General features: G+C 42.0%; 1 protein-coding gene across 5 annotated transcripts; it reads right to left on the reverse strand.

Annotated features, from left to right (window-relative positions):
• Positions 1–2,535: 2,535 nt before the first annotated feature.
• On the reverse strand, positions 2,536–23,642 carry IP6K2 (inositol hexakisphosphate kinase 2). Of its 5 annotated transcripts, none has more exons than XM_077325436.1 (6): positions 23,496–23,642; positions 10,449–10,747; positions 8,105–8,327; positions 7,220–7,395; positions 5,866–6,041; positions 2,536–3,329 (listed from the first exon to the last, which is right to left on the reverse strand). In XM_077325436.1, the coding sequence occupies exons 2-6, from the start codon at positions 10,648–10,650 to the stop codon at positions 2,832–2,834; spliced, it is 1,275 nt and encodes a 424-aa protein (XP_077181551.1). In that variant the 5' UTR covers positions 10,651–10,747; positions 23,496–23,642; the 3' UTR covers positions 2,536–2,831. The 5 variants fall into 5 exon arrangements, with proteins under 5 accessions (XP_077181551.1, XP_077181554.1, XP_077181553.1 ...); XM_077325439.1 differs by lacking the exon at positions 23,496–23,642 and adding an exon at positions 22,828–23,089; XM_077325438.1 differs by lacking the exon at positions 23,496–23,642 and adding an exon at positions 22,823–23,089.
• Between the last annotated feature and the right edge of the window lie 2,132 nt (positions 23,643–25,774).

The raw sequence follows: 25,774 nt of genomic DNA on the forward strand, positions 1-25,774 counted from the left end.
CCCTTAATGAATTATTTTATCCACTCTGCTAGGAGCGGTTAAAGATAACTAAAGTCTGAGTCCAATGGTACCTTTAACACCTACCAATATTTATTCAAGGTGTCAGAGTTTGTATGCATGCATACATCCCCCAAGCAGATGATGTTCCATCTCAATGTTATTTTCTGCTTGTGTTTTTAGGGTGGCACGAGACGTATTGCTAAGAGGCAGGAATTGGTTGGGCAGCTCCTCTGTCCTCCGTTTAATCCTCCTTTTTGATTCTGCTCACAGCAAATGCTTCAAGAAGGGAGCAAGTAGGTGGCTCTTTTTGGTCAGCTCCCTGCCCCACTGCAGACTACCCGTCTGTCCCTGCATGCCACCTGCAGAAATTGCCCCTGCATACATCTGACACAGTGAAGGCTGTAAATATTGGTTACATTTTACAAAGCATTTGTTACCACTTTAAGAGTTCAGCAGTTTTTAGATATGCTGTGAAAGTTGGGCCACAACCACCCGCCTGTGGAAGATGAAGTGTCCCTATCAGCTTCTATGCATCCAGTGGCACAAATTATGGGATGCTGGGATTAATAAGCAAGGCCCAAACAAAAGGGAAGACACCTGGATGGTTGAAAGCTACAGCTAGTACTCCAGCTCGGCCTTTTTCAACCTTTTGACCGTGGAGGAACCCCTGAAATATTGTATTATTTAGTTTTCACATTTTTACGCTACCCTTCCTTGGGGATTCAAGGCAGTTAACATGCCCATACAATAAAATAGATATTAAAACGTTAAAATATTGAAATTCCAACCTACATTTTAAGACCAGGGTGCTCGCTGTCTTCTGTCCGATAGAAATAAGGTGCTGTGCAGTTTGATAAACAGCGTGCAGATGCTGTTGCCTGCCCGTCTATTGGTGCTATTCTGTGGGCCTCAACTATAGGCCTGGCGGCACAGCTGAGTTTCGCAGGCCCTGAGGAACTGTTTCAAATCCCACGGGACCCTGACCTCATTTGGGAGAGCGTTCCACCAGACCAGCACCAGGACAGAAAAAGCCCTGGCTCTGGCTGAGGCCAATGTAACTTCTCTGGGGCTGTTGAGCAGATCTTGTGCTCTCAATCTCAAATTTCTATGGGAGAAGGCAGTCCTGTTTAGGGATATGAAGGGGAGTACCAGCACCTTGAGCACAAGTTTTTCTTCTATCTGGAGCCAGTGTAGCTGACAAATATTTTTCAGGCTTCGAGACATGCCCCCTCAGAGTAGGGGGTGCAGAAGTAAGATGCGGGAACTAGACTATCAGTCATTTACTATTTCTATTATGGAGACAGACTAGGCTTATAGAACAGGGGAAGTGGGCTTGTGACCTAGTGATGTCAACAGTCTTCTGAACTTCTGGGAAAGGCCACATAACTTCTGGGGAGCTCTCAGAAATCCCAGGGTTCCCCAGAAACCTGGTTCAGAATTCCTGCTGTAGCTATTATTCTGTCAGGATACTGCATCACTGCTTTGCCTTAAGTACAATAGTCTTTATTTGCCCCTCAAGTTCCTCTATAGGAACATTAAATGTTGACCTTTAGAAGAACATCTGACAAAGATAAGGAAAAACAAGGAGAAACTGAAATCAATGGTTAATGTAAAACAGCACTCTACCAAGCTCTTACCAACCGACAGGGATCTTGAGACAGACTTGGTAGATCACTTCTTACACAGAAACCTAGCTGAGCCATAGAAACTGGACACAGCACCACCTGCTTGCATCTTCTGCATATATAAGGAAATTATTATTAGGGCATGTAGTGCCTTTTATCAGCTTTGGCAGATGATTCCAACTACATTTTTCAAAAATTGTCGTCAAGCTACAACAATTCCTGTGCTAATTACATCCAGTTTACTGTAATGCCCTTTATGTGGGACTGGCTTCAAAAATGGTTCAGAAACTTCAGCTCATACAAAATCAGGGTAGGAAACAGGGATTATATCACTCTAGCACTGAAAGATCTGCACTGGCGGTTCCATCTGTTTATGGGCATAATGTAAAGGGCCAGTCTATCATTAAATGGGTACTTAAAGGACCACTGCCTGCTATACTGACCAGACCAGCAGCTGTCTTGACTTTTTGTAGATTAGTAAATAAAACCAACTGCCAACCATTTGGGGGAGAAGTGGCATAGGGATTCTCCAAGTGGGTAATGCTCTGACAAGGAAACAACTTTGTGTTTGTTTTTACCTGGGTTTCAACTTGCTCTTGCTGTATACCTTGGGGGAACCTTTTCTTTTGAGGAAGGGGACATGCGGGGAAGATTATCTACCCTAAGTGGCAATATCCAGTTCTTTATTAAATGCTGCAATACAGGAGGATCCTGCCTAAACCACCTGTATTGCAGCATTTTTAGGTAAGTTTTTTAGAATTAATTCCTTGTTTTTAACAAAACTGAGTAACTCTGCTTGATTTTTAAAAATTTTTACTTTGTATCTTCCTTCTGGTGTTGTTCATTATGCCAATAAAGGCTTCTGTATCTGTCTGCCTAGATCAAGGATCTTAAAAAGATAACGTTATCATTTGCAATGAACAAAAAGAATTTTATTGGAACATATACACACAGGGATAACAGAGGTATTTGAATAAACAAATATGGAATGTTTCCAAGAGAGTTAAAATAAATAATAAAGATACCCAGATGCGTCAGTGCTACCTCTAGCACCACTAGAAGGAAATGCCCTCTTTTGAATAGCTTCGACTCTGACAGGGCCACCCCGACAGAGTCTGTACAGGTTGCTACCACCAGAAAGTGGTCAATAGTTCTGGAATACAAAGAGTCATTATAGTGCTTTCTACTGTTTTGCATTCTAAATGTTTATTCGCTGCTCTCGTCCCTTATTTCTTTAATAATAGCTATTAAGTTTTGAAGTCCAAAAACGTAACCCGTGTCTTGGCCCTCATGCACCACACTATCTTCTCCATAATACCTGCATGTTGTGTGGGCAAAGTCTATCATTCGAACATCAACAGAGCTAGTGGTGGGCTTGTAGGCATAAGCACCTGCAGATTCATCAGATGACTCTTCTGAAAGACCCTCAAGGTCTTCTGGGTCAGAATCCACAGCTACTTCTTGCAATTCCTTTCCATTATAAATGATAAGCAAAGAGCTGGAGTAGAAGCGGTAAGATTCCTGTTTCTCCAAGACTGATTTTAATTCAGTCAGTTTCTTTAGAACAGGTTCAAAGAGTTCTCTTCGCAAGTATTTGCCATTATGAAAGAACTGATAAAGTGCTTCTTTAAATCCTTGGACTGAAAGCTTCCTTCCATGGTATTTATTCATAAACATTAGCTGACCGGTGCCTGGCTGATAAACCTGTAAAAACCAAGAAAGGACAGGACTGGTTAGCAACAGTACAATTTTGAATCAAGCCTTTACAGTTCTCAAAGATTTATGTTTTTTTTCATAAATCAGTATTACACTCTCCTGATTTAATAGAAAGAAAGTAAAAGCAAGGTACCATATGAACCACAGATTCCTCAAGACATTTCTTCATTACAAAACAAATTATTTAGCTTCATACGACTGTTTTCCACTCTGGAGCTAAGACCAGAGTCTAAATAGGATTAGAAACATTTTGGCCAAGTTCCCATAGTCAGGTTACAATATGCACAGTAGCACTTTGTCGCTTACCAATTAATAACATCACGCCTGTGCTTGGCACTTGCAAGACTACAGGCAACTGAATGGCTGCTGGTCACATTCAGGAGCTTGCCCATTAACAGGAAATGGCATTTTAAATGAAAAATTATGATATGCCCCACTATCGCTTCTGAAAGCCCTGCAGCAGAACTCTAGTTTACATTACTGGTTGGAATAATGAAGCTTTCGAACAGGTCTTTGGGTAAGTACCTGTCAAGAACAGTAAAAATTATGGTTTGTATTATAATCAAAATGCTACTAGCAGCAGACACAAAACAAAGATGACTGAAAGGTCTCCTCTGCACCTAACTGCTGGAAAGCATGCTCACAACTGCTTTGTTCTCCCCAGGCACAACCAATAAACACAGAAACATCTGGAGGAACATGCCTTCTGCTGCGTGAAATAAAAACCCTATGCATTTGAGATTTGTACCACACTAGTGGCCATCACTAAGGGGAAGGGATGGGCATTTCTTATTAAGCTACTAGGGGACAAAAGCTAAGTAAGAGTCTTGAGTCCCCATAGAGATTAATAGATATTTGTTCGAGAATGAATTTTAATGGACTACAGAATGTTTTAGATCATCTGTGGACCCTCGTCAAAGACATATACAGCAAGTTATTGGGGGGGGGGGGAAGAGAACAAACAGGGTCAGAGGACCATAAACTACAAACAGCATAAAGAGAAGTGTAATCACATGAAATCAGTATCACAACAGCTGTTAAGAAGGTGCTGCTTCAGTGTAGTCTTTTCAAGGACACCCTCTCCTTGATGAACTTTATCATAGCCAGCTGTGATAGAAAGGAACTCTATTATATTGTCATCGATACTGAACCTCCTTGTGGTTGCTCTTACAAACGGTTTGCGCTCCAAAAGCCCCACTACCTTGGAAAATGCCTCTTCCCAAATGAACTTAACTGGACTCATTATGCACACATTGGATGATGCACTTTGAATGGGCTTTTGCAGTTGGATTTTCCTGTGAAAAACAGGAAAACTACTTCTAAAGTGCAATGAAAGTGTATTATCCAACAGGTGTAGAATGAACCCTGGAACATTACAGTCACCTTTGGCAGCCCTGTTTCAGTTCCCCCTGCTATCAGAAGCTAGGGCCTTCTCCGTCACGGCACCAATACACTGGAACTCCCTTCCCAGGGATGTTCGCTTGTCTCTTTTTATTGGTGTCTTTTGCCAGCAGGTGATTTTTTGTTGTTGTTGTTGTTTCATCTGGCATACCCCCAGTCCTACTGACCTCCTTCTAGTGTTGTTTTGTTCTCTCAATTGAATTATTTTATATTTTAACTGTATTTTAATTGTTTTAATGTTTCGTAACATTCGACACCTTGTGGACCCTGATCTTGTAAAAAGGTAGCTTTAAAATGTTTTAAATAAATGAAATAACAATATTTCTTCAGCAACTCTGACTGAAATAAAAACACCTCTTCTCCATCTTAAGATCCCCTTCCAACAGCAGCTAAAATAAGTTGCCACATCATTTGAATGCAGAATCAAAAAAGATGCTATTGCCCTTATGTTTAATGCTGAGCTTCTCACGTGCACACCATTTTAGCCTTCCCATCTTCTAGAACAGAATCTGCTGACCATTATGCAGCATTTGCCAGGGATAGGAGAAGAGCATGCTTTAGTAGTGGTTTTACCTGCCTGCACATGTGCATGCATGCTTTGTTCCATGCACATGCATCTGCAAACAAACTCTCCTACATTAAATGTGCTAATCAAACGAAGGACAGCCAATTCCATGCAGCTGCTCACTTTCTCCACTCTGGATAAGGGAGAACAAATTGATTTGAAGTGGCCCATTCTCCTGATTACAGTAGTGCTGCCATGTTCTGGCCCTTTCCACCTCTATGATTCTACAAAGATGGTACAGAAAATTTAAAATCTCAGCCAGAAAAGTATGAAAGGGTTGCTACAGTATTTTCTAAGATTGCACCACTAAATTGTTTTGCTTTTAAAAAAACAACCAGGTTATTGTTTTTAGATAACATGGAAATATCTAACTAATAAGAGCCATGTCCCCGGGACCTTTGATTCTACTACTACAACACATCAGCGATGAGAGGATTCTGTTTCTCTAATTCAGAGTAATCCACTCATCTCAAGGAAAAACTAGAATTTCTTAATGTGAAGAAATGCAAGTAATTTTATTTGTAGTTTCTCCCGTGCACAAAAAATTCAAGGCCTCACCTGCATGCCACACACCCGGACTCCTATCACAGCCGAAGTGCTCTGCTGGCATTTCCTGATCTGATTAGCCTTTTTTTCTTCAGACGCATCATCTCCATGCTGCCGTGTTCCCATCTTCAGATCCAACACACAAGGCACCTCATATCGGGAGGTCAGGTTCTCCAGCAAGATAAATTCTGTTTAGTTAAGGAAAAGCCCTAACCACAGGCTGAGATTCTTCTCTGATCAGTAATCACAAGCTCCAATGTTCTGCACAATGAGAACTTGTGCCATATAATTTAATGAGAAGATGTTATAGGCCAGTACATTCTGGTGGACTACAGCTTGCTCACATACAATTATAATGCCTTATGGTCCACAGAAAATAGTCACTCCTGGGAGAGGACATCTGAAAGGTTGTGAGTCAACCAATACCTACTGCCATGTTCTGATCTGTCAGATAATACTGGTATGACCTTGGGTAAGCTGTTCAACTGCCTTTCTCAGTTTAAGAAAATTAGTTATCTTATAAGGTAATGAACCTTTTAATCACTCATAGTTAGATGGAAAATCTTTCCATAAGCAATAATACAGACGAGATGCAGATCTAAACCAGCCCGTCCTCCTGATTACATCGATACTGACATGTTCTGGAGCTTTCTTCAGTGTTTTGTAGTATTACCACTAGAAATTCTGACTCTTGCTGTTACTAGTTTTCTTTACTGTATTGCCTGCTCCTAGATGAGTTCTACAAGGAACTTTGCAATCCAAAGTGAAAAGGTGGGGTATAAATATTTTAAATAAATGAAAAATGCAGCAAATTGGTAAAATAAATCAGCCTGAGAGAATCATCACGTCCATTAAAAAGTAAAACCTTTTGATGTGACCCCTCAGATGTTATATGAACTGTCATAATACTAATGGATCCAAAACAAAGTAGTATATCCAACAGGACAAGGAGCTGCCGGATTAATTTAACATCAAGAAACATCCTTGGTTTGAACAGGCATCTGTGCTGCTTACAGGACTAACCCACAAAGGAATTACAGTGGATTAAAGGATGTTTGTCACGTGACATCCAAAAAGCAACAAGGTTTCTCATTTAACGTAGATGCCATCACTACAATCATACTAATCAACATCTAGAGGTTGCTTGTGCAGCAACCTTCAACCACTGGCCCAAAACAGACCTACAGATTTGTGTCAGTGCAAACGTGGCCCAAGTGCTATGCAAGACCCCGAAGTCCAATAGCAAAGAGTGGTCAAACAAGAAATGCAAAACTGGACTGAAGTCTCCTTCATCCCCATGTTTAGGTTAGCAATACTATTAAATACATATAAGTAGTTTGCAAGGCATACGTTGATGAAAGGATACTATATTGGTTTCGATGTTTTGCATTTTCCTTCATTCGCTGTAACTGTTGCTGGTGGCATTTCATACTCCAAGGATTGTGATGTTTGAACTGTGAACTGACATTCCCCTTTTTCTCAACACTGTAATACAATACTTCGGATTTTTTGAGCCACTCAAATTCTTCTTCTAACTTATGACTGAAAAAGAAATATATACATGTACATTAATAACTGGTACCAAATAACTATATTAGCATCTTTTCAATTAAAATGTGACTATATATAATTTTCTGCTAGCCTTATTCATGCAATGCTTCCAGCTAATCTGTTTTCACAGTCCGCAGATGACACTCAGTGCCTTTCTGTTACATGGACAACATGCCCATTACTCTCTCAATTCAAGCTAGGTGTTGGTGTATCCGTGTATTTGGTACTTTCAAATACTGAAGCCTATTACATATGCCAACGTAAGAAGGAAAAATTGAGGATCTCACTTTGTGATAAACAAGACATCTTAATTCACAGGATTAAAAGTACGACAGGACAGGTTTTCTTTGAAAGGTATACTTCAAAAATTGCCAGAGTTGGCATAATTCCAGTTTAAAATCCAGGAATTATTCCCTATGAGTCAAAGTGTACCAAACTGCCTTTGAAACAGGAAAAACAAATATATGCTAGGGAAGAATGAAAAATTTTATCTTATATATATATATACACACACACACACACACACACACACACACATACATACGCACGGACACACACACACACACACACACATGAGATATAATCTCACATAGTTATGCTAAACTAAATAATTTTGTGATCTATGAGACTTAAGTATACCTAACTAAACAGAACCCTAGATATAAATGATTTCTGCCTGCTTTAACACAAAACCCACTACCTTTTCATTTTTTCTTCTTTTCTGTGCTGACGGACCCACTCCTTAGTTAGCTTTTCATTTTCTAGCAAAACAGTCTTTTTGTTACTCCAACGTAACAATTTATTTTTGGGTTCACAATCAGAATTATCTAGGCTTTCCAAATTATCACGGTCCCCATTTAATGGATATGCTATTAGACACAGGTTTCCATCTTCATCCTCTTCAAAGCTTACGGATACCACACCTTAAGAGAAGAAATTAAAGATCCAGTTAAGAATCAGAGAAATGAAAAGCAACTATATCTTACAACACAACATAATTTTGCACTAAGAATATAGCAACTTTGGTTTTTCTCTTACCCAAGTCCTTAGTTTTTTTTATCTTGCCACAGGCCAAAACTCATCTGTCAACCTAACAAATATTAAAACATCTAGACAAAGTGACACCTCACAGAGAAGACAATTTATCATTAAGACAAAACATTAACAATACAGGAGATTCTTCTCTCTTGTGAGCAGAATCACACAGCAATCAAATAATAACAGGAGACGTTTTCAATTATTGAAACATTTTATTATTTTGGAAAAAAAATACTCTGACTCATCTGTCCCTACAAGAGATGTAAAACAGTTTATATTTACATCTTGGAGTTGAATATACCCTACACAGAAATACCAAAAGCTTTAAGTTTTGCTTGATAGCAAAGCTAAAAGCATTTATCCAAACAAAGGCTATCAGGAGAATTAATAAATACCAGGGAAAATAAAAGGCTTGCAAAAGCAGAGCAAAACAAGGAAAAAAAAACATGACACATTACAACAGACAACTAATTCAAAGGCTTCTGCTTAAAATTACCACATGTAACTTTACAGTTGATATTTTCTTCCTGGGGGGATATATTTTATTTATATAGCAATCTTGCAAAAGAAACAACAAAATGAATTACAAAACAAATTTGACTGCGGTTACATCAAAACATGGTGAACTTTGGAAGCATTTTTGCCTCCTCATCTCAAAAGTCTCTAGGTCATCACTGTGTTATATTCTGAGAGTCTTAAGAGGAAAGTTCTGACAGGGATGCACCCCGTGACATATAGGAATGCTACAGCAGAAGTTGCAACAATTGGCTGAATGGTTTTTTTCCTTAGTCCTCTCTCTTTATCCTGAAATCAATCAATCTGCACATTCTTGCCGCTCATCACTAGAGTTCTTGGCGAGAGACTGGCACTTCTGAGCAGGGCAGGCAGCTCTGAGACCTACAGTAGCAAGGGTGGGGGATGCAGAAGCTCTGACTGACAGTCCTGCTGCTCACACAGGGAAGAGCTACAGGAATGGGGGGGAAGCCAGCTAGAAAATGGCCCTTGGCTTTCTCCTGGAAAAAACAACAGAGATGGACCAAATGAGCCCCCCTTACCCCTAAATCCCTCCCACACATCCCCCAAAGAGAAAAACCACATATGCTAGTAAACATTTATTACATTATGTATGCTAAGCATTTATAAAGCACATTGTAACCTATTCATTCTAAGAGCTTGCAATGAGAAGTTTTCCAATGTTTCAGTAACTGTGCATACCATACGGCAATACAACTGATATATTCCCTTAGTCTTTCCCCCAATTGGCAGTTAAATTTTGTAAAACAAAAGTGAATTCTTTATTCAGTGAAGAAACAAAACACAATATTTAAAAATACTCAAATTTGTCCATCTTTTAATTTAAATTTCTGTAAGGTAGTATAAGCACCCCATGACAAGCCATGTTTTGGGGTCAACTAGCACAACACCAAACAGAACTGGAAAATCCACTTCCACATACCGACCAAGTCAACCTTGCCAATGGTACTTCACCCTTTGCCTAACTAATTACTACAGTTTTCTCCATCCCCTTAAGGGTCAAAACAAGCTGCACAGATTTAACAACATGCTTTGGCTATTGTTGCTATGCTGACATTTGGTTATATTTATCATGAGCAAACTGTTAGAAGATAATCATGGCCAAACTTCCATAAATGATCAAGTCAATTAAAAGAAGAAAAATCAGAAAGAATCAGCACATGATGACTGAAAACATTGACAAGCTGTTGTTGGTATACTCACCTACTACCTGTGCCTAAGGGCGACAGACAGGCTATCATCAGCAGGGTTGTTCTACTCTAATGCTGTCAGCCAGCCCAAAGACCCACTGGCAAGCATCTCCACCCTGTATCTCCACAGCCTGGCTCAGACAACATCAAAACACATGAAAAGAAGCCCCCTAAAATCTCTTTAGGATGTAAGATTTTAGAGAGCACACACACACACACACACACACTGGGATTTACAAAGTAAGCCAAACGCCCATCCCCCTTCTACGTTTCATAACATACCTTCATACTGAGGAGTGAATTTACGCATTTCTGCAGGAAGAGTTTCATAGAACTGGTGCTCTCTCTGTATGAGGGGCTTACAGATGGTCTCGTCATTAAACCGGAGGACACAGGAGTGACCTCCAACCTGGTGAACAAAAGGCTCCAGCAGGACGCCTTTGGAATAGTGCTCCACTTCCATAGCTCCAAATGCCGGGCTCATCCTTGTAGCGCATTAGACAGACCAATGGGGTAGTTGTGACAGCAGCCCTCAACAAGATTCGTCACTCCAGAAGATGTTTATTCCAGTTCAAAAATGTCTACGAAAACAAAGAAAAGCCCCTCTCTTTCAGCAACGTGGTGATGATACAGTCAGGAAAAGCAAGGTTAACGTACTCCTTAGTAGCCACCAGTGAGGAAAACAAAAGTCAAACTCCCCTCACGGAAGCTGAAACTGAAAAGAGCTCATGAGCTCTAAGCCCGGAGACAAACAGGAGTGAGGTCATGCAAGCAGAGCAGAGGGAAAAAGTCTGCATACCACTCCCATCAAGGTCTTAGCCAATGGGAATTAGTAGAAACCTACAGGGTGTGGCTATGACGAAGAATCAAACAGCAGTGCAGAAAGTGGGAGAGAGAGAGAGAGAGACTCATAATGCTCTCCGCTGTTCATATTTGCTAAGTCTGGCAGCATTTGCTTATCAATGCAGTAGTCAACAAGAGAATAGTGAAGATAAATGATACATATATTTGTTCTATTGTCTATAAATTCTCTATTGCAAGATACTAAGCTAGCACTTCAAAGACTGGCATATACAATATGTAACTGAGATTTTCAGTTTCCATTTGATGCTTTCTTATTTTTTGACATACAAGCTATGGACAAAAATACAAGAATGTTGTATACATAGAGACACATTGATCTTACCCTCTTCCATCCCAAATTAAAATAGCAGTTTGTAATTTAGCTTTTATAAGAGAGATAACCAGAAGAAAATTTGGCACCTGCACACACAACATTTTCCCTTTGAAAGTTCTTGAGTTAAACCTCTAATCTGAAGGGTTCTTTTCCTTTTCTCCCCCTCCCCCCCAAAAATATATATATATATATACAGGGACACAGGGACACTAAAGAGCAGATGAGATTTCTGTGGAGGTATCTTGTGAAAAGAAAAAAATTAGACAAACAGGAGATGCTAAATCACCATTTCATTCCATTTTTAATCTCCTAGAAAGCCTTCCATGTGTATTTACAGGTGTAATATATCCAGCATTGTTTAGTATGTTAGGAATTATTTCAGTAACTATTGTACTTGGGAGAGGTTTCTGCTCATAAGAGAACTAATGCTGCTCAAATTACAGCTGTGTCTTCAAGACTACCTAACAATAGTATATTTACTTATTTTATTAATTTATATTTTGATTTTCATACAGCCCCCTTCTTACAAGCAGGCTCAGGGTGGTTTACAGTAAAAAAAAAAGTTAAAACAGTTAAAATGCAGTTAAACTAATCTCCTCCTCCACCGTGTTCCATCTCATCCACTGGATTGGCAATATTCAATGGTATAAATAATTAAGAGGGATATTTAGTAATTTAATAAGCTTTTGGTTTAAAGGATCGTCTTTGGAAACCAGAGCAGGAGAAGATAACCTAAACCTTATTAGCAAATTGAATAAAATGATACAATTTGAGCTATGGCTTTCATTGTTAAATTTTACATCTAAAAATAATTTGCCACTTTCTTTATCCGTACAGAGTGAAACATAAGCATGAATGCACCTAATTCTGAGAGAACAAGAAATGTTCTAGTCCTGCACCAATTTATTATGTATCATACTCTACTGCATACAAAGAACTGCAATTATGCCTACTGAGACAAAATTACAGAAATTAAGAAATTCTTCTCTTTCAAGGGAAATTCTTCTCTAAAGGGAGAATGTAGATGCTTGTTTAATGGATTATAAAGACAACTTCATTATAAACACTACTCATCCAAATCCAACGGAAATATATGGAACGCAAGACCTTTACGAATGAATCTCTCATAGGACAAGACAAAACACGCTTAATATCGCTACACTCTAAGTAATGTATCGGACTTAAATACATTTTGAAGTGTTACTGCACTGAGGCAATTTCTGCAACACACTTTTAGCCAGAAGGTGGCGCCCACAGTACTTTTTCCAGTTTCCACAAACTAGCCTACCAAACTGTACCTGCAATTCAGAGCATTCTTACTTCAGGCATCATCCATTTAATTAAGATGGACTTACTTCTAAGTAAATATGCAGAGGATTTAGCTTTAAATCGACTTTGTATTTTTTCAACTTAAAATTACAGAATTCATGCAATAATTATTTTCCATCTTTGCAATAGCAAAAAGATGAAAAAAATTCATACAAGTTTCTTAAGGCCAATTCCTTACCTGCTCTGATCTTTACAAAAAGTCACGCAACTCACAAAAGCATTCCCCACTGTCCCATCCCAAGAGAGCTCATTAATTTTTCAAGCAAGTTCACAACTTGTTTTCTATCCTAGATGTTCAAAGCAACCTATGGGGAATTTCGAATTTGGCACATTTAAAAACTGAAGCCTCTAGGGTATTATCCAAGACATGATTCAACAAGTCCCTCCCCCAAGCACATACAGAATTAAAGTGCTCCATTCAGAAGCAAGTAAAATATACCAATATTATACACTGTGCCTTATTTTTAATCACCCTTTATAGATAGCCTCTTTCTTAGACTATTGTAGGGGTGGCCAAATTGTGGCTCTCCAGATGTTCAGGAACTACAATTTCCACGAGGCCCTGCTAGCAGGGGCTCATGGGAATTGTAGTCCATGGACATCTGGAGAGCCATAGTTTGGCCACTCCTGGGCTATTAGGGTTCAGAAGCTTCTACCAGTGGAAAAACACTGCAGCTGGCTTCTTAGTTGCAGTATATAAAATGGTTCCTGTACACAGAAAGATTCCTGGTACTCAAGAACCAGCAGAGTTACCTATTTGCTTTTCTGGGCCCAATTCAAGGTTCTGGTTCTCAGTGCTAGAACTTTTAATGGTCTGGGTTTCTCATGTCTCAAGAATGACATCCCCTGTATGCGCCTCCCTGCTCATTATTGTCATCTAGCAAGGCCTTATCTGGCATCCCTTCATGTGCCATAGTTGCATCTGATATGCTGTAGAGCAGCTGTCCCCAACCCCCGGTCCGGAGACCAGTACCGGTCCCTGGATCAGTCGGTACAGGGCCGCAGCTCCTCCTCGTCCTCATCCCTGGCTGCTGCCTTAGGGCTACCCTGCCACTCTGCCACCAGCTCACATTTGGTGCTCTCCAGTGCCCACCATGGCTGGGGCTCCCCCTCGGCGTGGCACTGCACAGCTGCTGCTGGCAGCATCCCCCAGCGGGTGGCGGGAAGTGAGGGGCACCGGCGGGAAAGCAAGCAGAGCAGGGTCTCAGGCAGCGGCGATGTCCCTCGACAAAATACTACCCCCCCCCCCGGGCCTCAGTAAAATTGTCAAGCGTTGACCGGTCCCTGGTGATAAAAAGGTTGGGGACCACTACTGTAAAGCAGTGGTTCTCAACCTTTTCTTCGCTGTGGCCCCAACTTCGCCGCCAAAGCCCAGGGGGGACCCAAATGGAGGAGGGGGGAATTTTCAAGTCCAATAGACCCAAACAAAAAACACTGGAGGTGGGGGGATTGCACACCCTTAGGTTACACTGCTCACCATTTTATACATATGCTCTAAGGAAGGTTATATAGGCTTGGATCCAGACCAGTGATTCGATGGCACGATTTCGAAAACCAAGGCCCAATGGCATCTTTCTTAAAGACTAATAACTTTTATTTCAAAATGAGCTTTCATGATTCACAGCTCATTTTTTCAGAAAGAGGTGTGAAGGGAAAATCATACTGGGAAATCTTATGGGAAAGATTGTGGGTGGTAACCAAGGCTTGGTGTGAGTTAATCCATGAGTCTTTCAAGTGTAATTCTCAAAGTAAAGAGTAAAGGGAGACACTGATGTAGAAAGATTAATTACTGGTTCCATCATCAATTGATTAACCTTGAATGGTATAATACAGTGGTCCCCAACCTTTCCGAGGCTGGGGACCGGCAGGGCATCGGGCCGCGCCCCCGCATCGGGCCGCGCCGTGCGGGCCACGCCCGCGGATCGGGCCGCGCCCGCGGGCCGCACCCACGGATCGGGCCGCGCCCACGCCGCGCCCGCGGGCCGCGCCCACGCCGCGCCCGCGGATCGGGCCGCGCCCGCGGATCGGGCCGAGCGGGCGTGGCCCGCACAGGCGCGGCCCGGCCCTGATTCCCTCTCCCCGCCTCCCGCAGTAAGAAGCTTCCCGGGCCGCAAGCTTGCGGCCTGGGAAGTTTTTTACTGCGGGGGCGGGGCGGGGAGAGGGAGCCGCGGCCCGGTGCCATGGCCTTTGCGGCCCGCCACCGGGCCGCAGCCCGCAGGTTGGGGACCACTGGTATAATAGATTCCACCGTAAATTGACAGAATTAGCAGCTATATGTAGTGCAGCCTTTTTCAACCTTTTAACCATGGAGGCAATATTTTCCAGACTTCAATATGAGGAAGAGATGTCAGCTGCCTATGCCTTCCTGCCATGCCCCAGAAGTGAGAGAAGTCTTGGGCAGCAAAGGTTTAAATGGCTGGAGGCCCTCCTCTTCCCACCTCCTCCACGCCAATCATTAGTCACTTTAGGAGGGAGCAGGTCAAACTGCCCAAATAAGGGCATATATACACATTAAATTTTAAAACCATTTCCTTTCCTCTTTACTCTGAGTCAGAAATGGCAAACACAGGATGGAAGGGCTCTCCCCACCTGCCATTTTGGAAGCTCCCATGCCACAGTACCATCCAGGCACCGTGGTTGGGATAAGAGAGGTTAGAGGTTCAAACAGATAAGCAAGTAGTTTAAGTGAAAATTAACTGATATTGGTACAAATATACAGTCTGATAAAAGATGTTAAGAAACAATAATATTTCTAAAAAATGAGTCCTGTAGACCTATTACTAACTGCAGTGCCAGAGAAAATACATTCCAAATCTATCAAAATCAGAGTCCAGTGGCACCTTTAGGACCAACAAAGATTTATTCAAGGTGAGAGCTTTCAAGTGCAAGCCCTTCTCCTCAGACTATGAACTGACCATCATGACAGTGGGAATATGTAAACAAAAGTTAATCCTGTTACATGTGTTACAGCATCCAAATACAGACATAAGGTAATTCTTTGCTAAACCCGCCAATCAGACCCCTCAAATCATTCCAAACCTGCGTTTTATCCAGGGCTACATCCAGCATTTAATTTTTTGATGAGCTCTAATTAAGAACTTTCACACTTTGTTCCCCTTAAAGGAAGTGAGTGTGTGTGTTGGTAGAGCAGAGAATTGCTGGTCTGTAATGTCCAGCTAGAATAAAATGTTCCCAAACTGGTTTCTGAATATTGTGATTTCTTATGTCCAATTTGTGTTGATTCCCTCATGCTTGTAAAATATAGATAGCAGAAGGGTAATGCTGGCACTCGATGGCATATATTAAACTGTATGGTGTGTAAATGAATGGACCCTAGAAAAAGTAGCTAATTTTATTAGGTCTCATAACAGTGTCTGCAAGCTTAATGTGACTAAATAAAATACTGACAAAGTCAAATTTCTTCCAATCAGATCTAGAACTATATCATAATTAATCTGCTCAGCTTGTATTTCCTTTGTGCTCTCAAAGGATGATTGCAGCTGGCCAAGGTCAAAGAAACAGTATGGTAAGCAAACGCAAGGTGAAACCGTTAAGGGACTGAATCAAGAGCCAGTTTGGTGTAGTGGTTAAGAGTGTGGACTTCTAATCTGGCATGCTGGTTCGATTCTGCGCTCCCCCACATGCAGCCAGCTGGGTAGCCTTGGGCTCACCACAGCACTGAAAAAACTGTTCTGACTGAGCAGTGATATCAGGCTCACCCACCTCACAGGGTGTCTGTTGTGGGGAGAGGAAAGGGAAGGCGACTGTAAGCCGCTTTGAGCCTCTTTCGGGTAGAAAAAAGTGGCATATACGAACCAGCTCTTCCCACCACCTCCCTTTATCATCACTTACTTTACACATTGCCTTTCTCATTAATGGGGACCTGAAGCAACTCATATCAATATATTTTATCACCCCGTGAGGTAGGTTAGATTGAGACTAGCCCAAGGTCACCTAGCAAGCAACCATTTCAGTAGAAGAGCAACTCCATAGGGGCCCCTTGTACATACTGAAGATATATAAAGTAATGTGTACAAGATGGCGGTTCAGAATAGAAGGAATCAGAATTTACACTTCTTGTTCCTTCCGTATCAATATATCAAACATGCTTCATTTTGCCCTCCTCCTCAACCTATCTCTGCTGCTGCTTCCCAGGAGAATTCCAAGACTGCATCCATCAGTAACTGACGGATGCTTGCATTTGTCTTTTACTCACAGCATACATCCAAGAATGAGAGGAAACTCTGCAGCTCTTCCTTTGCATTCATGATCCCAAACAGTGACATGTCAGGCCATGAATTCTAATTCTAACTCCACCTTCCTATCATGATATCGGGCAGCAAATATTTCTAGGTTCAGTTTTGGTACAGGGAATACGAAGTTCACAAGGTGACCTTGGGCCAGTCTCACTCCCTGCATCTACCTTGCATGGTTTTTGTGAGTATAAAATGTATTTTGAATTCCTTAGGAAAAGGACAGGATAAAACAGTAGTACTAAATAGGAATAATACTTCCAGTAGTTCTTAAGGCAGAAGGTTGGACAGAATTCCACAACTATGCCATATTGGCAGTACTATGGTTCCGCTTTAGCCACTGCATACAAACCTCTGAGAGTATGGCAGTAATTCAAGTTGTGGAATAGGATCATATTTCACCATTAATTGCTTCTCATTTCAGTACTTCTGCTGACCACAGATCCCACTTAGCATCAATACAGCTTTCTTAAAGAGATTAAAATTTTCCATTGCTCAAGCATGGGATTTTTCCATTGTTTCCATGTACTCTTTGACTTTCCCCTTCAAAGGTTATAGTATTATGAATGAACTTCCTATATAACACTGTCATCCTAATTTTGGCAGTTCATTAAGAAATAATAATAAATGACTATAAATTCTGCTGCATTGCTGAACTTTATTTAGAAGCATTTCAGGATTTGTCTATGCAAGCAAAGGAAAATAAGGTTGAAGGGTTTTGTCAAAAGTTGCTCTCTACGATGCAAGGGACTTGTCCATTATGCTTAACTACCCTTCTTTAGGAAAGAATCTAATTAGCTTACAATGACTCTGTAGTATTTTCAAAGCAAGAGTCTAAAAGAGGTGGTTTGCCATTGCCTGGTGTTCCTTTGCTGATCTTCCATCCAAATACTGATCAGGGTCAATTCTAGTTGGCTTCCAAGACCTCATGAGCCTGGGCTACCCTGTTTGTTCTATAGGATCACTTAATCTAGTTAAGTCCGCAACACTTTCTGGTTCTTCTGTTTCAGGAATGCTATAAACCATACACATAAGACTTTTCCATAATGACTCTTCTTCCTCCTTCCCGTCACGGTCCAGGAAACTTGAAAACTTCCCTCACTGGTGTGACAAATTTGTTGACCCTAATGAAAAAATATTCTATTGTTTTCTGGAATTTAAAAAATTTGCTTTGCTATTTTATCATAACACCATCAAGGAACAGATTAAACAACGAAGTTAAACCCACAAAATTATAATGACACAAATATAGAATTTTTTTTAATTAATGATTTTCATTATACAACCATGAAAACAAAACCAAGCTCTTACTGGGGGAGGGCTGTGTTTCAATAGTAGGACAAGCTACTTGGTCTGCATTATTATAGCTGCTTCGTTTCTTCCCAGTGGGAACGACAAGAGATTTACACTGTTCTCCTTTCTTCCATTTTATCCTCACAGCAAGCCTGTTAGGTAGATTAAGTTGAGGAGGTTTGACTAGCCCAAGCTCACTAAACAAGCTTCAGTGGCAAAGCAGAGATTGAAATCTGGACCTCCCACTATACCACACCAGCATGCTAAAGGAACCATGTTCAATCTCCATCTGAAAGGACAACTTCCAAGATGATGTGATAATGCTGCTGCCTGAAGCCTTGGAGAACTTTAAGGCAGAGCTCTTCTGCCAGGCATCTGGTTGAGGCTGCGGGGATGGGGGATTACCAGAGTTACGAATTGGAGGTCCCACCCTATGCTAAGTGTTCCATGCCGAATGCAAAAAGATCAAAACCCAGAGTTTACAACATCTAGGAATCACAGTATTGGTCCTGAGGTTGGCACAGCTGAGTTAGTTTGGGGAAATATTTGTCAAGTCTATACCGCTTTCTTGATTAATGATATTGTGGATAACATCATTTTTAATATTTTAATGGGAGTTTAATGGGTTCCTCTGTTTTAACATTTTATTGTAAGCCACCTCAAGACGATACTCAAGAGAGAGGCAGGATATAAATCTAAAAATAAATAAATAATCTGTTCCCAGTCAGAACAGATAATATGGAATTCAATGGACCAATAGTCTGATTCTGTACTATGCAGCTGTGTGTGAGCTCGCATGCGCACACAGCATAACCCGATAGCTATGTGTTGTCACTGCAAGTACTGAGCACTTGACATGCACATTAAAAACATCCTTGTTGTTTCTCATTTCTGAGTCCATACGCCTGCTTCCATTAAGGGGACTGTAACGGATACAAGGAAAAGAAGCAGCTGTATGGTTAAATTCACATGCATGAAGAATGCTGAGCTACTACCCAAGAGGCTTACTACAGTTAGGCCACAAAAAGACCAATGCATCTTTACAGGCATTTCCCATCTAAACAGAATCCAACCTAATCCCAACTGCAAGATACTTATAAAATCTACCAAAATCTATGTGTTAAACAATGTACTTACTATATACTCACTGCCACATGTGAAGATCTCCTTGCCAAACAGATTGTTAACATGTTAATGCCAAACACTCACTGGAGAAAAGAGGTGTTAGATTCAATCCTGCCAAGCAGGTGACCGGCTCCATCAAACTGACAGTGCTGACCATCTGTTCGACAAGTGTACACAGTTCTGATATAGGAAGAGTATATGAAAGATGGGTGTGGACCTGAATGACTACTTTATCCTAAAGCAAACTACGGGGAAATATTAAACTACAGCACTTCTAAGAAAGTCAATCTTTAATATTTTATTTTCTCCTCTTACTAGAACATACTGAACACATGGACAATGGTTAGTATTTGGTTAGTTGGAGCTAGAATTTGTCTAATTTTGTGCACACACTCAGAATGCTTATAACATCCTGCTCCTTGAGTTAACTTTCTACTTTCTGTTTGCAGTTGACAGAAACCAATACGCTGAGATTTCATTTGTTATGCTTACCAATGACCAATTCACAAAGATCACCATGTATACAATTAATAATGTTTAAAATTTCATTGATTTCAAGGGGACAGGACTAAGAGAAAGCTTATGTCTTTAAAGCCAATGGGACTTGAAAATGCTCCCACTGAATTATACTGCATTTCGCTTTAAAGCAACAGAAAGTTATAGTTCAAAGTTCAAATAATTCCATACAGCTACAAGCTGTTTGACAACACTCATCTAACACAAGGCTATAAAGATTTCAGTTTGAAAACAAATCTACCCAACAAGTCAGCTTGTATGAGGGCATTAAAAATCATGTTATGCCTGCTGAATGGTGTAGCACTAAAAATCATGCCTCCCGGCCACTCTGCACCTTCTTGCTGTTTTGCTTTTCTCTGCCGCCTTTTTGCAATTCTTACACTCCACAAGTGCTGCTGGAAATGGTGGAAGAGAACAACATGCTTTATACGCAGCTCTCTTCTGCCTATCAATTCTGGCAACCAATCCCCTTTCTCTATGTTTTAAAGGGCCCACGATGCCCGTTAATTCTTTTAAACATATATACTCACGTATAAGCCTAGTTTTTCAGCACCTTTTTTCACACAGAAAAAGTCATCCTCAGCTTATATGCAGGTATATACGATAATTGAAAAAGCCTGCTCCAGCCAGCCAATCGTTGCATTGCCTTTTGCAAATGGGTACTGCCAGCTGAGCTTGCAGGACATAAACTGTTTGACTGAGGGACTCTGATCTTTTTTTCCCCCTTTGGCCTTCATTTCTTCCTCTTCTTAATCACTTCTTCCAAACTATTATTTTGGTTTCTGTGGGTGGGGTGGGTTTTGGGGGAGCTTTGGGATTTACTATTTCTTTCTCCTAGTGTTTCTTATTTTTTACAGTTCTTTCTTTCAGTGTTTTGTTCTGGGAGGGGGGGCACTGCAGTTGTAGTTAGAGTTGTCTATTCTCCCAGTTTGGTAGCTGTTGGACTAGGTTGGGTACTGTTACTCTGCTCTGGTTTACTGGCCTGAGGGGCACTGTTTGGATCTCCTGCCAGAGCTGTTCTCACAGAACAGTTCTTCCAGAGCTCTCTGAGTGTCTGGCATCAGGAGAGGAAGGCAAGGCAATTGTAAGCCACTTTGAGACTCCTTTGGTTAGTGAAAAGAGGGGTACAAAAAACAGCAGCTATTCATCCTCTTGACTTTTCTGTATTTGTTGGGGGTGGGGAAGGCTGGATGGGAGAGCCTGTGATGATGGAGCATTTCCCACCCTTGGCTTATATGCAAGTCAATAAGTTTGTCCAGATTTTGTGGTAAAATTAGGTTCCTCGGCTTATATGCGGGTTGGCTTATATGCAAGTTGATTATTCTCCTGTACTTCCCACTTTTTAGGTTGTGGAATCCACTTTATGCGATTCCCCAACTAACACTTTAAAGTGGAGGATGTAGTGAGCAGTTTGCTACCTGGATGTTGGCGACATCATGCAAAGCGACTGGAGTATAACGATTACCTAAGGTAATCGTTTAACAGGTGCGGAATTGTCCCGACTCCTCACAAGTTAGATACTCTCTGAAGAAAATCTTACCCTCATCTGCCCTTTAAAAGGCAGTAGAAGAGAGGAGGGAATTATGTTGCCCAGTTCCTCCTCCTCACCGCAACTCCTCTGTGTAGTGTAGCTTTTAATTCATAGGAATCACACCCCAACTTTGCCTTTTTAGACATGCTGCAGGACTGACAGCAGGAACCACACTACAAGCTTCATAACTCTCATGTGCCCAGATCCTTTTCCATATCTTTTAAAACTGCATATATTCTACTGCATTTTACTACGCGATTCATTTTCAAGCCTTGTTTTCACTCACTTCCTCTTAAATTCTGCTTCCATAACAATGGTTTGTTGCCAATTTATGTACCACATAATTCTGCATGAATGAAAATATGCACAAAGTGACCTACCAAACACAGCAGTTTGTAGACTTCAGTAATGGGTTGTATATGTTTTATCTTCCAGTGTGAACCACCATGAGCTGCTGGGCCGAGAGTGGTGGCATAAAAGTTTAATAAATAAATAACAATCATTCCTAACTGTGGACAGGCATAGTTTTGACTGCTATTTAGGTTCAAGAAAGAGTAACCCATCCTCTCCATGCAACATGATGAACCAAGAGATACCAATTACACACAAACGTTCCTTGGTTTCTCCCAGCAGCCTCCTGCCAGGCCACTTTACTGCCCACTTGCCATGGTCCACCTTTAGCTTAATAAGGCTCTCCATCAAGTTTGAAAGGAGCTACCGTCTTTCATCAGGGAGGATGGCAAGTAATCATTTTGTTAGACCAGCATATTCCATCACTGTTGACTGTAGAGTGAGCAAGGTAAAGCACAGGTGCTATAGCTAAATATCAATAATCCAGTTTTATTAACAGTAACTTGCACACCAAACCGTGAAGCCCAAAAGCACACATAAAGGAAGGTAAAGGATTTCCTTCCCTTAGCCATCCTTAAGAGCAGTTTACACTTTGAACAGACTCTTACTGGTGAGATTACACAAAGTAGAAACATTCAAGATGAGAAAAATAAATGATCACAATTTAATGACAGGTTATTCACTGGTGACAGGAAGGCCTATAAACAGCTACTCAACATTATTCATCCTAAGAAAATAATAACTGTAAGACATCATTGCTACACAGAAATTCAAGTAAGAATATTACAAAAATCATTTCTTTGAAAGAGAGGAGGGTCAACAAGAGATTTCACACCAGGTTGTACTCAAAATATATAGTAAATAATTATTGCAGAACAAGATCTCCATGTACCAAACTGAGTGATACAAATCTTTGGTAAATATAAGCTGTGGTGAAAGGGTGGAGAAAGAGGATCACATTAGGTGCCAATAAGTCAACCAATGTCATTTCAAACTTGCAGAGTAACAATGAGTCATGTACTTCCCATCACAATAAGCGTTCACACACTCACACTCACAAATATCCAGAAGTTTTGATTACCTCACCATTTTATGACGTCCTAGGGCTCATACTGACCAGACTTCCGTTATGAGAAGCCTTTTTTGAAACACGGAGGAAGGAGGATGCTTAAAACATTCCAGCCAGAAGCGCCGGTCTCTTCCACCCCCGCCCCATTGCCTGAGGGTAGCGCATCAAAGACACAGAGCCGTGCTTGGCCATGTAACTGCAAGCCAATTACCCGGCGGTGACAAAGGCGGATGAGATATACAAATAAATAATGCGTTAAAAGCCGCTTGAAAATCGGGGAGGGGGGGGGCAAAGAGGAACCCAGACACCGCGAACAAAATGCTTCCCAAGCTAGAGGCGCATCGGTGCCTCGACGCGTCCCTCAAAGGGCTCCCTCTCGAGCATCCCGGGCTGCCCCCCCCCCCCCCGTCCTATGAGGGCAGCGCGAAGGCTGCTGCTTCCAATGGGCGACTGTGCGCGGGGAACAAGGCAGCGGAGAAGATAAGCGCGGGCATCTTCCGCCTTCGGGGATCCGGAGAGAAACAGCCAAAAACGGTCGTCGCCCACAAGGCAGCTGCCGCCCGATCAAGCCGGTGCTCCAAGGACCGCCGGCGCACAACCCGCCTGCCCTGAACTTAAACAGGCCTCCCGGCTGGGGCGCCTAGCCCTTCGCCGCCCTAAAAACAATGAAGCGAAGTGCCCCTACCTGCCAATCAGCTCCGCCACAGCCTCGACCTCCAGTCTTTTGTTTCTCAGAAACCAAAATGGCGGCACCGAGCGGGGCGGCCCTTCCCCCGCTCGCCGCGGGTTGGCTCCACCCAGTGCATCTCCATTGGCTCTGACGGAGCACGCCGCCGCTGATTGGGTGACAAGGGCGCGAGACTCTGTTGCTAGGGGAGCCGGGGAGGACCGGGGGGCATCGTGCGACTCGGGATGAGGGGGATGGGGGACGAGGAAGGGGTCTGGCTTGAGGGGATGGGAAGGATGGTGGGCTACGGTTGGCCGTGCGCTCTCCGAGGGCTGAGACACAAAAGAGGGCGAACTGATAGACTGGGCGAGATCGGCTCTTCCCAGAACATCTGGGCACCGATCTGTGTCCCTTATTTGTGAATTTTTGATTTGGCCAGCCTCAGGCGACGGATGCCCTCGTTTGCTTGTACAAAAGACAATCGGGCAGCTTTGAACAAGACAGTTTCCCTTGGCTCTCTCCATTTAATTATTAAATGGAAACAACAAATTCAGTGATAATTAACAATCTATGTATCTGGTTCTCCATCATAAAAACAAAAAACAAGCATCTAGCTTCTTTTGTTTTGCAGGGAAAGGCATACCTCTGTAATAAGATTGCTGTAGCATTCCATTACTGATTTTTTAAAATTTAAATAACTAAAAAACAAACAAACATAGGGGTGGCGACCTGGCTGCAGCCAGGGGACTGGGCAGGGAAATTTACCATGTGGAAACCCTTTTGCTGCTGTGCTATCTCAGCAGCCCCAGCAGAAGCACGGAGGCCACACAGGCCTGGAAAACACTGAAGGAAAACACCTTCTGCGTTCAATGGCATACTTCAGGAAATGGCATATAAAAGACTTGCTCAGAATGTGTTTAATGCTAACAGCGCATAGACACAAAACATGTCTTAGCAACAGCATTAAACAAGATATGAGGAAATCACTAACATTTTTGCATCTCTTTGAAGCCCCTGATCTAGGACTAGGTGTTCCCTGGCCCCAAACAAGCACGTTGGTCCTCAACAAAGGTCCTCTATCCTGACCCTCACCTGGATGAACGAGCTCCCTGAAGAGATCAGGGCCCTGCTTGAATTCCCACCGTTTTGCAAAAGGGGGCTCCTCCACCAGGCATTTGCCTGAAACCAGACAAACCCAACAACATCCATAGGTCTCCATGCCCTGAACCTGTCTGACCTTTCTGGGGGTCTGTTCTAACTTACTGTTCCTGTTATATTGTTGCTGATTAAGATTCAGAACCACTTAGATTATTGTTGATGTTATTTTTGACTATGTTATATGTTAGGTCAGTGGTTCCCAACCTTTTTCAGGCTGGGGACTGGGGGGGAGGCCTAGGGACTAGGGGGGGGGGACAGGGAGGCGAAGGTGCTGGCACGCCGGCACCCAGAAACCAGCAGGCGTACATCCCTCCCACACCACGGTGCAGTGCTCACTGCGCCAGGAATGATTGGCCACCTCCCGGCGCAGCGAGCATTGTGCTGCAGGGGGGAGGCGCAGGTGCCGGTGGATGCAAACGCACAGGGATGGCAGGTTCACGCCTGCATGTTTGAGGGCATCGGTAGGCGCCGGTGATCGCTCCTGGAGCAGCGAGCGTGCAATGAGGGGGGGCCAACGTGCGCCTACTGTCACTCCCGCACCTCCCCCCCCCACCATGGCCCGATACTTGGCCACGGCCCGGTGGTTGGGGAACACTGTGTTAGGTCATTCCATGTATCCCCCCGCAATGTTATATGTAAACAGCCCTGAGCCATATGGAAAGGTGGTATAAAAATCAAATAAATAAACTAATTTTGCATGTAAATGTGCAATCTATGTAAGTGTGCAAAAGTTTTAGAGCCTTAATATGAAAACAGCTTTTCAAGTTTTTGATCATTATGACAGCCCTTTGATAGGTCTTAATAATTTCCATATGACAAAGGAAGAACGGAATCACAGACTAAGATGAAAGTATAAACAAATGTTTAAAAGAATTAAGATACATGACAAAGAGGTCTGTTAATGCTACAAGCTGGTCTCTAGATGGGCAGCAGATAAAATACCTAAATAATGTCTATGTTCAACGCTGCCATTGGTCTAAACTGATTCTTGTACTACTGAGTAGTTTTAGAAGAATAATGGGCTACAATGCCTAAAATCATTCATTTTTTTGCCTTATCCAAACATTCATTCATTTTTATTCAGAGAAGATATCAATTCGCTGCCATCTTAGCTAGAAGTCCTCATTTTTATTAATAAT

The sequence above is a fragment of the Paroedura picta genome, chromosome 3 (assembly GCF_049243985.1).
Source record: "Paroedura picta isolate Pp20150507F chromosome 3, Ppicta_v3.0, whole genome shotgun sequence".
NCBI lineage: Eukaryota > Metazoa > Chordata > Lepidosauria > Squamata > Gekkonidae > Paroedura > Paroedura picta.